General features: G+C 39.8%; 1 protein-coding gene across 1 annotated transcript in view; it reads left to right on the top strand.

Moving 5' to 3' along the window:
* Window positions 1–13415, top strand: part of PPM1E (protein phosphatase, Mg2+/Mn2+ dependent 1E) — a 78156-nt gene that overhangs the window by 54444 nt on the left and 10297 nt on the right. Inside the window, exon 2 of the mRNA XM_075518082.1 lies at window positions 10014–10132. Within this exon, the coding sequence (XP_075374197.1) occupies window positions 10014–10132 (119 nt within the window). The remainder of the gene's footprint in view (window positions 1–10013; window positions 10133–13415) is intronic.

Genomic DNA, 13415 nt, shown 5'->3' with positions numbered 1-13415 from the left:
TGGTGTTACTGAAAGCTGTTCGTTTGAATGGGCACGGTAGATTCATTGTCTTCACGCTTTTTTAAAGAAGTCATTTTACATTTGTTTGCCTTAATGATGATCTGAAGTAGAGATGTAAATGAAGAGAGCGGTATGTGCTGCTGTGCAGGATTTTGTTTCCTTTGTTTGAAAGTAAGCCATTAACTATAACAGCACAATACATTTTTCTTTTTGACTAGTAATCAGAGGACTTTGGCATGTTAATCTGATCTGAAATAAAATAGATGCTCTGCATTGGGTGATTGTTATTTAACTTTTATTTCTGGACACATCAAATTTGTATGGTATATTTCTTAAGGGAAGTATCAATGAAAGTTTATTTTTAACACAGAGAAAAAAACAGGAGATGAATCAATGGTAAGTAAATGATATGCCTGAACTTTTAGGGTCAAAGTGTGCCTGCTGTAACAAAGTTTTCTGCAACGTGAACTTTTCTAGATAGTGTGTCATTAATATTTTGTAGTAAGGAGAGAAATCATCAAAAACTCCAACTAGAACATAAAATACCTGAAATAAAAAGAATATATGCAAGTATCTTCAAAGCAAGTTTGGACACTCTCATTGATTTTAGACAGCATCTCATTCTGGCTTGACAAAATACAGAATTTATAAATTAAATTTTATGTATACTGTGTACAGTTTTATGCTGATGTTGGCACACTTTCAGACATAAAATTAAATTACTTTTTCCAATAAGGCAGCATAGATTGAAGCATGGATTCCTTTCTTTGCTAATGGAACTAGTAGAAAGATATTGAATTATGCTGACTTTCAAATTGACTGAGAGCCAAAGAGAGAAAAATCAATGACATTTTTAATGTCCTGTAGGGCTTTTAAACAGGCCTCAGTCTAGTAGAGAAACTCACTATGAGATAACTGTTGTTGACATTGGTTTTCCAGTTAAGAAATTTAATTCTTCAGGTAAGCGTGCATCTCGCATAGATGTAGGCTTCGTTACCATTCCAGACACGGAGATGCTAAGTAGGCAGTGACTGGGTTTTGGAATGGCAGTCAGCAGACTCTCGTTACAAGGTACACATGTCACTCAAATGCTAAGCGTTTCTGTTGGAACAGAATGCACCATGTAAATATGCAAGCTAATCCCTGTAAAACAATAACAACAAAAACCAGAAGGATCTTTTAACTCGGTATAAATTCCTGAAAGTCACCTGTATGGGTAATTCCAATAAATTATCTTTATTTTGATTAATTAATGATAGGGTAAATACAGATTTTTTTTTTTTTTTTTTACTATGTGTTTGCATTTACATAGCTGAATTGTAAAGATCTAAGCTTTGCAAGAAATGTCCATCAAATATGTGGCTTGCTGGTATTTTTTAAATTTTATGATAATATTTTTATAATTTTGTAAAATGCATTTTATAGCAGTAATTAAAATTTTATAAAAGACTATTCAATCCCTCAGAATCTTGCTGCTCAGATAGAAAAGGTTCTGATTTAGATAGGGGGAGACTGCTATAGAGATACATCCTCAACATCTCAGTATTGTAAATGAGGTTCATGGATTCTGGTCCATTTCTGTAATAAAATGATTTCTCTTTGCATTCCTTCAAAGTCTAGGTTTACCTTTCTTTTAATAACAGATGGATACAATACGGCTGTGAAGGACTCTAGTCCTGGAATATGATTTTTCACCAGCAAACTTTGTATCTTCAATTCTTTGATGTAATGAAGAAAACTATCATACAGTCACTTCTGGGAATTCAATTTCTTGCAGTAATTTGGCTTTCAGCTCCTGGAAGATTCATCTTGGGTTTTTAAGGGTTGTTCATGTTATAGTAGACGACTTCTGTCATTTTAAAAGCAGCCTTTAATGCAGGTAGCATCAGCTCTACAGAGATTGAAATGTAAGTAACCTCAGAACTGCCATATTGTGAGAATGAGTTAGAGAAATCATAGAATTAGGTTTCAAAGATAATATACAGACAATCAGTTCAGCAGAATAGCTCTGTAGAAGCTGTTTTATGTAGTTTGGATTCTTCACAGTTCTCCCCTTCAGTGTCAATTGCATTTTAGTGACAGTCATTAAATCACAAATGCTTATGAGTGGTTTGTGGTCAGCAACCATTTATTTTTTAAATACACACTAGCCTTCATGGCATTGTATCTCATCAAAGAGACAAAGGTGACCTTTTTATTTTGTCTTGCTTACATTTCGTTAGCTTTATGTACTGTCATGTGCACTTACCTCTCCGGAGAAAGGAAGTAGTGACTTGCTACCCAGCAGAAAATGGGTTAGAGGTCTCAGTCTAATTCATGTGTTGAAGACAGTATGTTAAAAGTCAAGGGTTTGCCTTAATGACCTGTATTGTCAGATGAAATTCTAGTAGCATCATCCCAATAATTTGATTTCAAAAGCCTGGTTTGTAAGGGAACAAGGCTTTTGTGCTTGCTCGGTCTGTCTGCCCGTCGGGTTCCTCCCACTGATAAGCTTAACCTTGCAGGCCAGTTTCAATCAAATTCAAAATATGGGCTGAAGTCTGAAAGATAACGAAATACCTGTCAGTCTCCTGAAAACTGACGGCAGGGTGGGTGAGAACGGCCCCTCCAAGGGACGGGTCGGGAGGGCTGAGCCCTGATGGATCCATCTGGCAGCGTCAGGGGGCCAGCCCGTGCCCAGTTCCCGGCGTGTGCGGTTTGTCCAGTAAAACAGAAGGTGATGTGGGGGGCTCCGGGGAAGACCGACTCTGCTGGAGAGGGGAGTCAAGGGGCAGAGCGTCCACATCTGCAGGGCGCCTGGGCTTGCTCTTCCTGCTGCTGGTGGCTTCGCGTCTCTTACTTGGCCTTTATTTAGCACCTAGTGAGAAAGACATTCGCGGTAGTGTGCTAGAAAGCCTGCGTTAGACGTGTTCTGAAACACGTTGGTGCAAGAGAAGTTGAGTGTGTGTGCGAACATAGCTGGAGAGGGGCCTGATCTTGGATTTGGCACCCATTGACAAATCTAGTGCCAGCTGCCTCTGGACCTCAGAGGCTGGCAATTTGAGCTGCACTCACCTGCAGTGCTCCGACTGGAGAAACGAGGTAGGGTATCCCTTTGCAGCCAGGTCTCCCAAGTAGTTGGACAAAAGAATATATAAACCGTGCTCTTGCAATCACGCTTTCATGAGCAATTTTTTTCCTTCATTTATGTTTTCAGCATCATGCCAGTATTTTAATTTTGCTCTCTGCCCTGATTTTTTTAATTAGTTTGATGTGCCATCCAGTACAGCACTGTCTTTACTTCCCCTTGTATAATATCCTATCAAAAACCCCTGACAGATGAGTGCAGCACCTGAGCCCTTTTGTGGGATCAGCGCCAAGGCACTCTAATTGAGTTCTGTGGTTTTGCAAATGTTTCCCATCTGATCACCAAACGTGATTTCCTAGAGGTTTCCATTCATACCTATTTCACATATCCTTTACTGGAGAGAGCATTTTGTTGACTCTTTACTATCTCATTAAAAAATGAGGAAAGAATTTGAATATTTTTTATCTCAGATTAGATCTTAATTTGTGAAAAAGTCAAAACCAATGTCTTTATGACTTGTAGTGGTTAACAAGTGATAGTTAACAGGTTATTTCTAAAGGCATTTTTTAACTCTTGTTCCTTTGGTGGGTTTTTTTCAAGGTGATTATTTTAAAATTTAGAATATAAAGTACTTTTACCTATCTTAGTCATAGCTGTCAAATATGAGCTTCATATAAGGTTTTATTCTATTTTGTGAGATAGACTTTCAATGATCGCAACTAAGTTGAGAACTTGTATTATTCACCATCAGCAAAACCTTTGAGCCTAATAAGAACTTACAAAGAGAAATTATTGTTCCTACAAAAGTAATTTTATTCTCATTCACTATATTTATCTGTGGAGTCTTTAAGACATTTCTGAGAGCATAGCCTCCATAAATGCTTTGACAAGTAAGATACAGCTATTACCAAATAAATACAGTGATAAATACTGAAAGTCTGATTGGTATGTTGAAGCATCTTAATCCAGCTGTTGAAGATGTTATCTGTCAGTGCACCTCAGTATTTTTTATTTACTGTCCAGTTAAGATAGACTTAACTGCAGGAAAATATCTATATAAACTTGATCATATTCTTTAGAATATGGCAGTGAGCACAATGCAAAAGGTTAAATATTTGGTAAAAAAGAGGTCCCACCGCAGTGTCTGTATAGAATAGGGGCATGGTAAACACATCAGAAAGAGTGTATTTTTGTAATGGTTGTGCATTGTATTTCTGTTGCTTACAACTGTCACCACAAGGACAGAATCATTTTGAATGTGACCAGGCAGCTGTCTCTGTGAAGCCTATAGATAGCAGCTTCCTTGTGTAGCACATTTTCAGCTCCTTCAAACAGATTTATCAAGCATCTTTACTGTCTCAACACTGCCAGCTCAAATGACTTCTCAAGGAGCTTTGGTTATGCAATCTTTTAAAAGGTGCATTGTTTTTTCTGTTTGTTTCTTTTTTTGTGTGTGTGTGCTGGCTTTTTTTAGTAACTCACTGCAGCAGCTGAAATCTAGTGCAAGGTTTCACCATGTGTTAGGAAAAAAACCATACTCCATTTGTCCACCGTGACCAGGCTTTAAATAAGCATCAAAACTTTCAGCAGCTGTGCAAAGCAGCAGAACAGCACAGGTCAGAGCAGAGCGGTGAGCTTGCAGGAGAGGGCGATGCTTTGTGAGTAAGGAGAGGAGAACCTGCAGAGACAGGAGCTGGAAATAGCATTCGCTTGGTATAATTAGAAGATACATCCGTAATCATTTTGGGGTCTAAGGACTGCTTAACAGAATATTCCTCTCTGAGTCCTTCTCTGAGTCCTGTCTGACTTACAGGAGTTAGGAGACAAACAGAAGCCCCTCAGCTGGTACCCTGTCCGTCTGGATGGCCACTGAAACAGGGGCAGCTGAAGGGAGGGCTGGGTAAACAGCCAAAGGATCTTCCCAAAGAATTTCTCTGCTCATTACTGCTGCAGTTCACAGCATGGGAACTTTCAATAATAAAGACTTTAAAGGCTTCTTCAAAGAGCTTCCAGGCTGTATCAGAAGCTCCATCTGGAAGAAGTCTCATGAGACTTTGGAGTGTTTTGTAAATACAGGCTGGGGACAAATGAGGTTTTTCTTAAATTGAATCTTGCACAACTTGCTTTCTAACAAGAACTTGCAACAGGCCACATTAGCACAGGAGTGTTTACCAAACTGCATCCCTAGTGTAATGTCTTTTGGAAAGGGTGCAGTTAGTTTGTCATCCCTACAAAGTCTTTTACTACCACAGTAAATTATAGGCCTTATGGGAATGTGCTGTACTTGGTTCTTTTCAGGTCATGCTCTTGGTCTTGGATTGCTGTGTGAAACTATATACGATGCTTTATACTGTTTGCCTGTGGATTTGTTTTGTGTTTCAGCAGATTGAATAGCATTTCTATTTAAATCATGTTTCATTCTAACCAAAACAATTGCTGTTCTGTGGTGTCAGGGGATTCTTGAGGTAATAGGAACACTGTATGTTTTGTGATTTACTGACCATTTTGGCCTTTGAAAGGCACCCGTATGTTTTGGTCCATTTTTCCTGCTTTGTTTGGGCTAGTGATGCCTCATCAGTTACACCAGACCATGACAGCATTAAGTATTTCCAGCACTGGTGGCACTCGATTGTGTATTTTGGTCAGGGGCAGTAATGTGCCTGTAGCATCATTTTCCCATCAGCAGTGCTGATGCTCCAGGAAGACCAGCATTACGGAGTGTTAAGAACTTGATGTCTTTCTTTTGTGGTTTTCCCCTTTTGAGATGCATCAACTTTTCTAAAAATGTGTTTACGTCGTGCAGTTGTTTATGACCGTGAGTTAGCTGCCTGAATCAGACTAAACCTGCCTGTCTAGAGCTGTTGTTTGCCCATGTATTCCACTTAGCACTTCTGGCAGCGTATGAGAACAGAGAATATGGAGTGAGAAAAAAGTATGAAAGCTCCATAAATCTTGTCTAGATTGAAAATATCTCCCACTATCATCTTGATATTTTTCCCTTCAGTTGTGCTCTTATCTAGAAATCTCAGAGTATTTTGTGAACACTGAATTAAGCCTTCTACAGCCTTCCTCCTTCTCCTCCTCTCCCCCAGGAAATGACATTATCATTCCTTGTTTGTAGATGAAGAATCGAAGGTCTGAGTGGTGAACTGACTTCATCCAAGGTCAGCTGCTGAATTAGTGGCATGGCTATGAATAGACATAGGCATTCTAGCTCTCAGCTCTCTGCTAAACAAGATCGTGACCTCCCAGTTTCAGTTTTTCATAACTTAATGACTAATAACATTTGAGCATCTAGAATGTGGCAGAAGAATTTATTTTCAGCAGCCAACAGGTACTCCTTAGTTATGCCAGCAGCAGAATGCAGTGCATCTCCCATGTCCCCATGGATCCTGTCTGCTACTTCTTGTTTTGCGTAAAAAATGTGAGGACAGGTGAGGACTACCAGCGTGGCAAAGTCTGATCATTCGAGTGTGGGTCTTTGCTGTTTTGTGGGATGCTGTAGGTGCTCACCTGAATGTTCACTTCTGTGGTAAAAACAAAGATCCTAGACTTGATACTTCATTTGTCTTGGTGTAACAATAATGAAGTGTCCTGAGAGTGGTTTGACTTCAACATCTAATCTACTTTAAAAGAAGTAAAAAAAACTCCAGTGCAGTCTGCCATTCCTTGCAGGGGAGACGTAATTCAACTAAAGTTCTCTCAGGAGCCAAATAAGAGAAGTAAATTTTGAGTTGTGCTAATCAGGAAGAGGAAGTCATCTGTCTGCATCTGGTCGCTTCCCTGCTTACATGGCATAGTCCTGTAACAGCTACATAAGAAGCTTTGTGATGTACAAATGTCAAGGGCAATTAATTCTTTGGCAGGCAGCTGTTATTATTAGGACAAAGAGTGGCCAGACATAGAAGGAAAGCCTTCAGCTGATTTACTTTCTCTACCTTTTCCATCAAAACTGATAAGTCGCTCAAACCCCAATGGTGAACTTTCATGCAATAAGAATTTTAAATTGGCCATCTCTTCTTTTAGGAAGGAGACCTTATATTAGATTTAGAGCACAGAGGAATAGCTCAGAGAAAAAGTTTGGAAAGTCTTCACCACTTTAATGCTATCAGGAAGGAGCAGAGTTGTGTGTTAAGCTGGTAACGTAATAATATGTGGGCTGTGTTAAGCCCACTTCAGACTGTTTTTCTCAAACTTAATTGATGGAAACGGCCCACTTTTAGGCTTGATTTATTACCTTAGCAGAGTTATTCCAGGATTGCTGCAATGCAACTGTGGGTGTTCTAAACACACCCACGCTGCCAGAGAATCAGGAAGGATGTACTTAAAATCCTCTAATTTATCTAATAACATCTTTAGCAGCTTTTTGTGTAGGTTTAGTATTGTAATGGAAATGCACTCTTTGGCTCGATAAAGAGGTCCTGTGTGAAACTGCTAGCACTGGCTGTAGGGACATGTAAATAGCATTTGGAGCTGATTGGGGAAATATCTGACCAGCTACCTACGCTGTAAATGCACCTTTCGATTTTGTAATCTGTCACTACAGTTAAAATAATATCTGACATTTCAGATACGAATGTTCATGACTCTGGGTCTTCACAGACATGGCCTACCCACCTTCCAAGCCCAGGCAGAGCAGAGGTTCCTCGTGTCGGGGGGTATTTTTTCTCTGCTGTTTAGGTCCTGAGTCTCTATTTTAGCAACTGTTGTTGCCTCAGTTCTTAACCAGGTTCCCTCTTTGCCCATCAGTGGACGTTCCTGAGGGGGTTTTTTCTAAGTGACACAAAACAAGTTTGGTTTTCCTAAAAAGTTGCAGCACGGAGCTGGTGAGGGCAAGCCTTGGACTGGGAAACAAGCTCAGATTCCTGCAAGGTGCTAGCACAGCCTGTTATGTTCGTGCCCAAAGCGAGCTCTGTCTGCCTTGTGTTTGTAAATGCTTTCAGCATGGATTCTTCTGCTGTCCGTTATTTAGGCTGGACCTTAATCTTTCTCTGCATTTTTTCAGAACACTGTCCTCACAGCGTTGCTAACTGCTGGCATAATTATTCTATCCACATTCATCACAATCTCTGGCTTTTGTTGTAACATGGAAATTGCATGTAACGTGAACAGTAACCAGTATCACCACTCTGGAGTATTGGAGCTAATAATAGAAATGAAAAACCTGCCCTTTGTGAGCTAAATAAAGGTGGACAAGACGAGATAGAAAATCAGCTTCTACACGCACCAGAAGCAAAGGAGGTCCCGGTGTGTTTTCCTTCTGCTGATTACTTTTACCACTGGGCATTGCTGTATGTAAATAGGATCAGAGTTCCTGTGTTGTGCTGGGAAGAGCCAGTCCTAAGACAGCTGATTTCCTCCAGCAGTCGTGCTTCATTAGCGCGCATGTTGCTGAGGCTTGGAGGTGCTGCGTGAGCAGAATACTCGGCTGCTAATTCTAGGAAATACTCTTACTGATGGTGCAGTAACGTGGTACGAGTGGCTTTCTGCGTAACTTCAAGGGTCAGAGCTTGTCTCATGACAATGTATCACTTGCACAAAGCTATTTATTGCTAATCTTATATTTAAATAATTTATAGATATGTTGAATAGTAAGTAATGAGGGTCAGAGGACTGATTTTGTGTACATTTTCTAATTCTGTTACATAATCCTATTGTTTGTAGCAGCATTTGGTATCAAGAATCTGGAAAACTTTATGGTAAAATGGCTTTCCAAAAAAACCCAAGCGTAGCGAATCTGATTTTTTTTCTGGAATTCAGATTTCACTGCTGAAGCCACACCACGTGGGCCAGTTTAGGATGAGAGTTGGCTTTCCTGGGCAGTGAACCAAATGTGAATGCAAGTGACGGTTGCCATGTGCTTCTCAGGCTGCAGAATGAAGTCTGACAAGTCCGGTTTCGTGTGTAGAAGCTTTTCTGCTCTGGATGTGGTTGGACTGATGCTTCTAGGCTAACGCCCCCTCTCCAACCGTGCTAAAAGCATGCGAACAGACTTACTGGGCCTAAGCAGAGGAAATAGGTTAAGGAAGTATATGTGCTCATTGCCTGTTCCCTGGACTAGCTGATGCAGAATTCTGTTGTTGATGGACAGTTTCTGAGACTGAAATTAGCTCGTATGTCTCTGCACGGTCCTGCAATGGTAGACACGTCTTAAGCAGGACATTGTTACCCCTGATGATAACTATGGAAACGGGAAGTTTCAGGCTGTGTCAGCAAGAGACACCTGGAGAAGTTAAGGCAGGCCAATGGGAAATACAAAGTTTTGCATAAATTAAGACATATTAAACTCCTCTTGAATGAGAGAATGTACATTAAAGTGGCCTTGGCTTGCTATAGATTAATTAACCTTGGGAGATATCAGGCTTGATTAAGCTACAGTGAGTTAAAGTCACTTTACTCTCGATAGAGATCATTCACGAGGGAGCTTTTTAACCTTATGCACATCAACTTCATACCTCCTATGGGTTTGCCGTAACTTTCAGTGTCCCTTGGTGAGGGTTTGGACGCTTTGAAAACTGAGGACTTCTCTTATCGTTTGGAATCCTGACTCTAATTCTTAGGAGAAACTGAACAGAATGGGCTTAAGATAAAAGTGTGTAATGCACAGGTAGAAAATGTGTGCTAAGCAAGGGGTGCATGACAGACTCCACAGGGGGGTTCAAGCCTAAATTTGAAAAGCATTTAAATAGAGGTTATGAAATGGAACAGGGAATATGAGTGAAACAGGGTTACTAAAATCCATATGGTGAGTTTGAGGTCTTGCTGCAGGGTTGTGGTGCTGTCTAGCAAAGAAGAATCGGAAGTTTTTCAAATCTTGGTTCAAATTCCTGTTTGTTTATAGAAAAGTATTGTTATGTATTTTCCTGACTGCAAGTTACCTTGCTAAATCAGATGAAAATACCTTTTTGTGGGTTTCTTTTTGTGTTTTGTTTTTTTTCTTTTCCAGTAATTGCCCTTCATTTTTGGCTGCTGCTTTAGCTAGAGCAACTTCAGATGAAGTCCTTCAGAGTGATCTTTCGGCACACTACTTACCAAAGCATGTGGACAACGCAGATGGGATCATACGTAAGTACATCTGCACATGACAGTGTACAATTTTACATGGTGTGGATCTTTCATTTACACTGTATACTGGAACACTTTGCAGATAATTCAGAGATTTTTAAAGTCAGCATTGACTTCAGTGATCCATCTAGCCTGACCACTCAAATGGTACTAGATTTTCCTCAAATTAGTTCCTTCTACCAGCTAGCTAAACAAAGTTGGAGTAGATTTCTTGTAAAGGAATATCCCATATTGATGTAAAAAGATTAATGGAGAATTCACCACCTCTCCTGATAGAGCTAGTGGCTAATTTCTTAGTCAAAGCTTTCTCATCTTTGAATATTGTCTAGTTTCAACTTTTACTATTGAATTCTTTCTCTATTTTTAAATGCCTTTCCCTGGTTGTACTTGAGTCTTTTATCAAATCTTTGCTCCTTAAGACCAGGTGCAAATCACTCCTTTCTTTTAAAGTGCACCTTCATAAGACTGCATCTGGTGGTCCTGAATTTCTTTATAAGCACTTTAGACTATGTGCTCCTGCTGCTTGCTGGCAAGTGCCTGTTGTCCTCCTTCATCATTAGAGCAAAGTCAAATATATGTGGGAAGAGAGAATTTAATTCTGAATTATTTCAATCAGTACAGTTTTTGCTATGGCTTTTAATTTTTTATTTTTATTTTGGTTTAGCAAAGGATAGTATAAAGATACTCCATGCTTAAAAGGAAAATTTCCTTTTCTCCATTTACCTGTGTTGGCTAACAAGATTTTTGCGGCATCCAGCTCAAAGCCATGCACCCTAAATCATTTCAGGATTCTGCTGACCTAAATAGCCTTGAAAAACTTTCTGGGGTGCTCATTACAATGAAGAACAATGTTTCTCACATGTATTGAGAGGAATTCTGTCATTTGATCTTGAAAATACAGTCATCAAACCACGTTGTCCATTCTCTCCTTTTTGGATAAAAAAACCAAGTCAATTATTCTGGAGATAAGTAGGATATATAAATCTGGCTCTTCAAAAAGGAAGATTCTGCTGTATTTCTGAGGCCTTTGGAAACCTGAGAAACAGAAAAACATGCTATGGTTCCCTTCTTGTAGGTATTGCTGCCTCCTCCTGCTGAGCAGGTAAATGGAATAGATTTGTCATTGTTCTGGCTGAGCAGCCTTCATTAATTTCAAATTGAGATCTCTGAGACTTGCATAAATATTTGACAGTTTCCAAGGAAATGTTGACTAAGCCTCCACACAGAATATCTGAAGAGTTCAACAAAAAAAGAAAAAGAAAAAGAAAAAAACCCACAAACCCCTCACACCTACAGAAATTGCCATTTGAATATATCTAAATCTGTAATACACAGATGCAAACATAGATTGATCTATGTATGGGCTATAGCAGCCACTAAAAATATGAGACTCCAGATGCAGTATGTTGAGGTGAATTGTCAATAATGAAGGTACTTGAAAATAAAATATACCTTTACAGATGCAATGTAAAGCGTTAAAATATGAAGATAAAGGGGGAGAGAAAGAGAGAGAACATCTTCTGGACTGTAGTAAAGCAATGGTTTCATACGACTACTGCAATTTCAAATAATATACCCTAAATCATAATTTTCAAAACAGAGTATTAGCTCAAGTGATGCAAGGTTTGGCTAACAAAAACGGAACAAAACTAGGGGGATTCATGCAGGACTGAAGGAGGTTTCATTGCAAAAGGTCAGTAACTCCATTCTAGCTAACTTTCTCAGTAGGAGTCCTTTGAGAAACCTGGGCTAGTTACTTAGAAGAGAGCTGCGACTGATGAATGACCTAACTGGTACCATACAGGGAGACTTTCATGCTTTGAAAGAAAACAAAGGGAACTGTAGCAGGTGATGAAAATGGGATTTCTACATCTTGAAGTTTTGTGCTCAAGTTCACTGTTTATCCTAATGATGTTTGGACTGCTGCAGAATGGGAAACCAAGCTGAATTTAGCCGGCTGGTTTTGATACCCAATTCTATGTCAGTTTTTCTTATGAACCCAGAAGGATTTTTACTCTGTGTAATACAAGGAGACATTTACCTGATTTGCCTCAAGTTTGAATTTGCTAGAAGAAAAAAATTATTCCAGATTTCCTTAGTGACACATTTTAGTCTGAGTAGTGCAACATGACAAATCATATTGCATGCTTAGGACTGGTAAAAGCAGTTATTGGTGTGCTGGGGGAAAGGAAATTAGAAGCTTCATGAAAGAAGAATGCTAATCTTAAAAGAACAAAAACTGTTTTGAGCCTGTGAATATAGGAATGCAAGAATATGGGCCTGATATATTCAGGGTGACCATGTGTCTTTGGGTATCAAGAATAGAATCTGAGAGTCGTAGGCCATGACTGATTCTTCTCGTCCAGTTAAACTGGAGAGGAGCGAGAGAGCTTCCATGAGAACTGAAAGACGTTTGATTTCCTTTTCGAAGGGTCAGGTTAAGGACGTTTAGGTTTTTTTTTCGTGGAGGAAGATAGTCACATGGGGGTTCAGTGTTGTTAATGAACCACCAAAGGAGGCTGGATAGTAGGGCCGCGTTACATGGTGGAGGTATCTAAAATACCTAGCAGACTTCACAAAGCAAATTGCAAAGTCCCACTACCCCGTCTTTCCAGGTACTAGGAGATGGGATTACTGTAACCAAGACACAAAGAGGTCATTGACCAGTCAGAAACTGGAGTTCTTAGATTAAGGAAAACCTTGGTCATTGGCTTGATGACATGTCTACAAGCCTGCGTGCTGATCCCTGTTGTCACACTGTCCACATTTTCAAGGAAGGTCTTAAAATTTAGGTACTAAAAAGCAGAATCTGATTACTGGTATTTTTTCTGCCCTGATTTTGCCCTAAAAGAAGTCAGTCGTTTTTGGGAACAATAATGCCTGAGCTGGATTTCCTACTAGCTGTGGTACAATTAAGTGCTACTTCCAACGCTGGGGATTTTGGAGCAGCAGGAGGGAAATTAAATTCTCCGTGACACAACCACAATGACAGCTGAGTCAGCTCTGGCTCAGTGCTGCAACATTAACAATTGATGAGTAATTTACAGCTGTGAGGGGGTGGTTTGACTGTTGTGGGCCTTTCTCCTGTTTTAACCTCAAGAGCAATTATTGATGATGCTGACACTACACATACTCCCTGCTGGGGAAAGGTGTTTAGTATCTCAGCACAGCCTATGGGTTTACTCCATTCCCCCTTCAGAGTGACGCTCTGAAGTGTAACAGCCACGTGACGTTGAAATGTACACCATTTCCCTTCATACGTGCCCACTGGAAAAAAATGGAA

The sequence above is a fragment of the Mycteria americana genome, chromosome 15 (genome assembly GCF_035582795.1).
Source record: "Mycteria americana isolate JAX WOST 10 ecotype Jacksonville Zoo and Gardens chromosome 15, USCA_MyAme_1.0, whole genome shotgun sequence".
In the NCBI taxonomy this organism is placed as follows: Eukaryota; Metazoa; Chordata; class Aves; order Ciconiiformes; family Ciconiidae; genus Mycteria; species Mycteria americana.
Note: the sequence above shows the minus strand (reverse complement) of the source record. Positions and strands in the feature narration are given on the sequence as shown.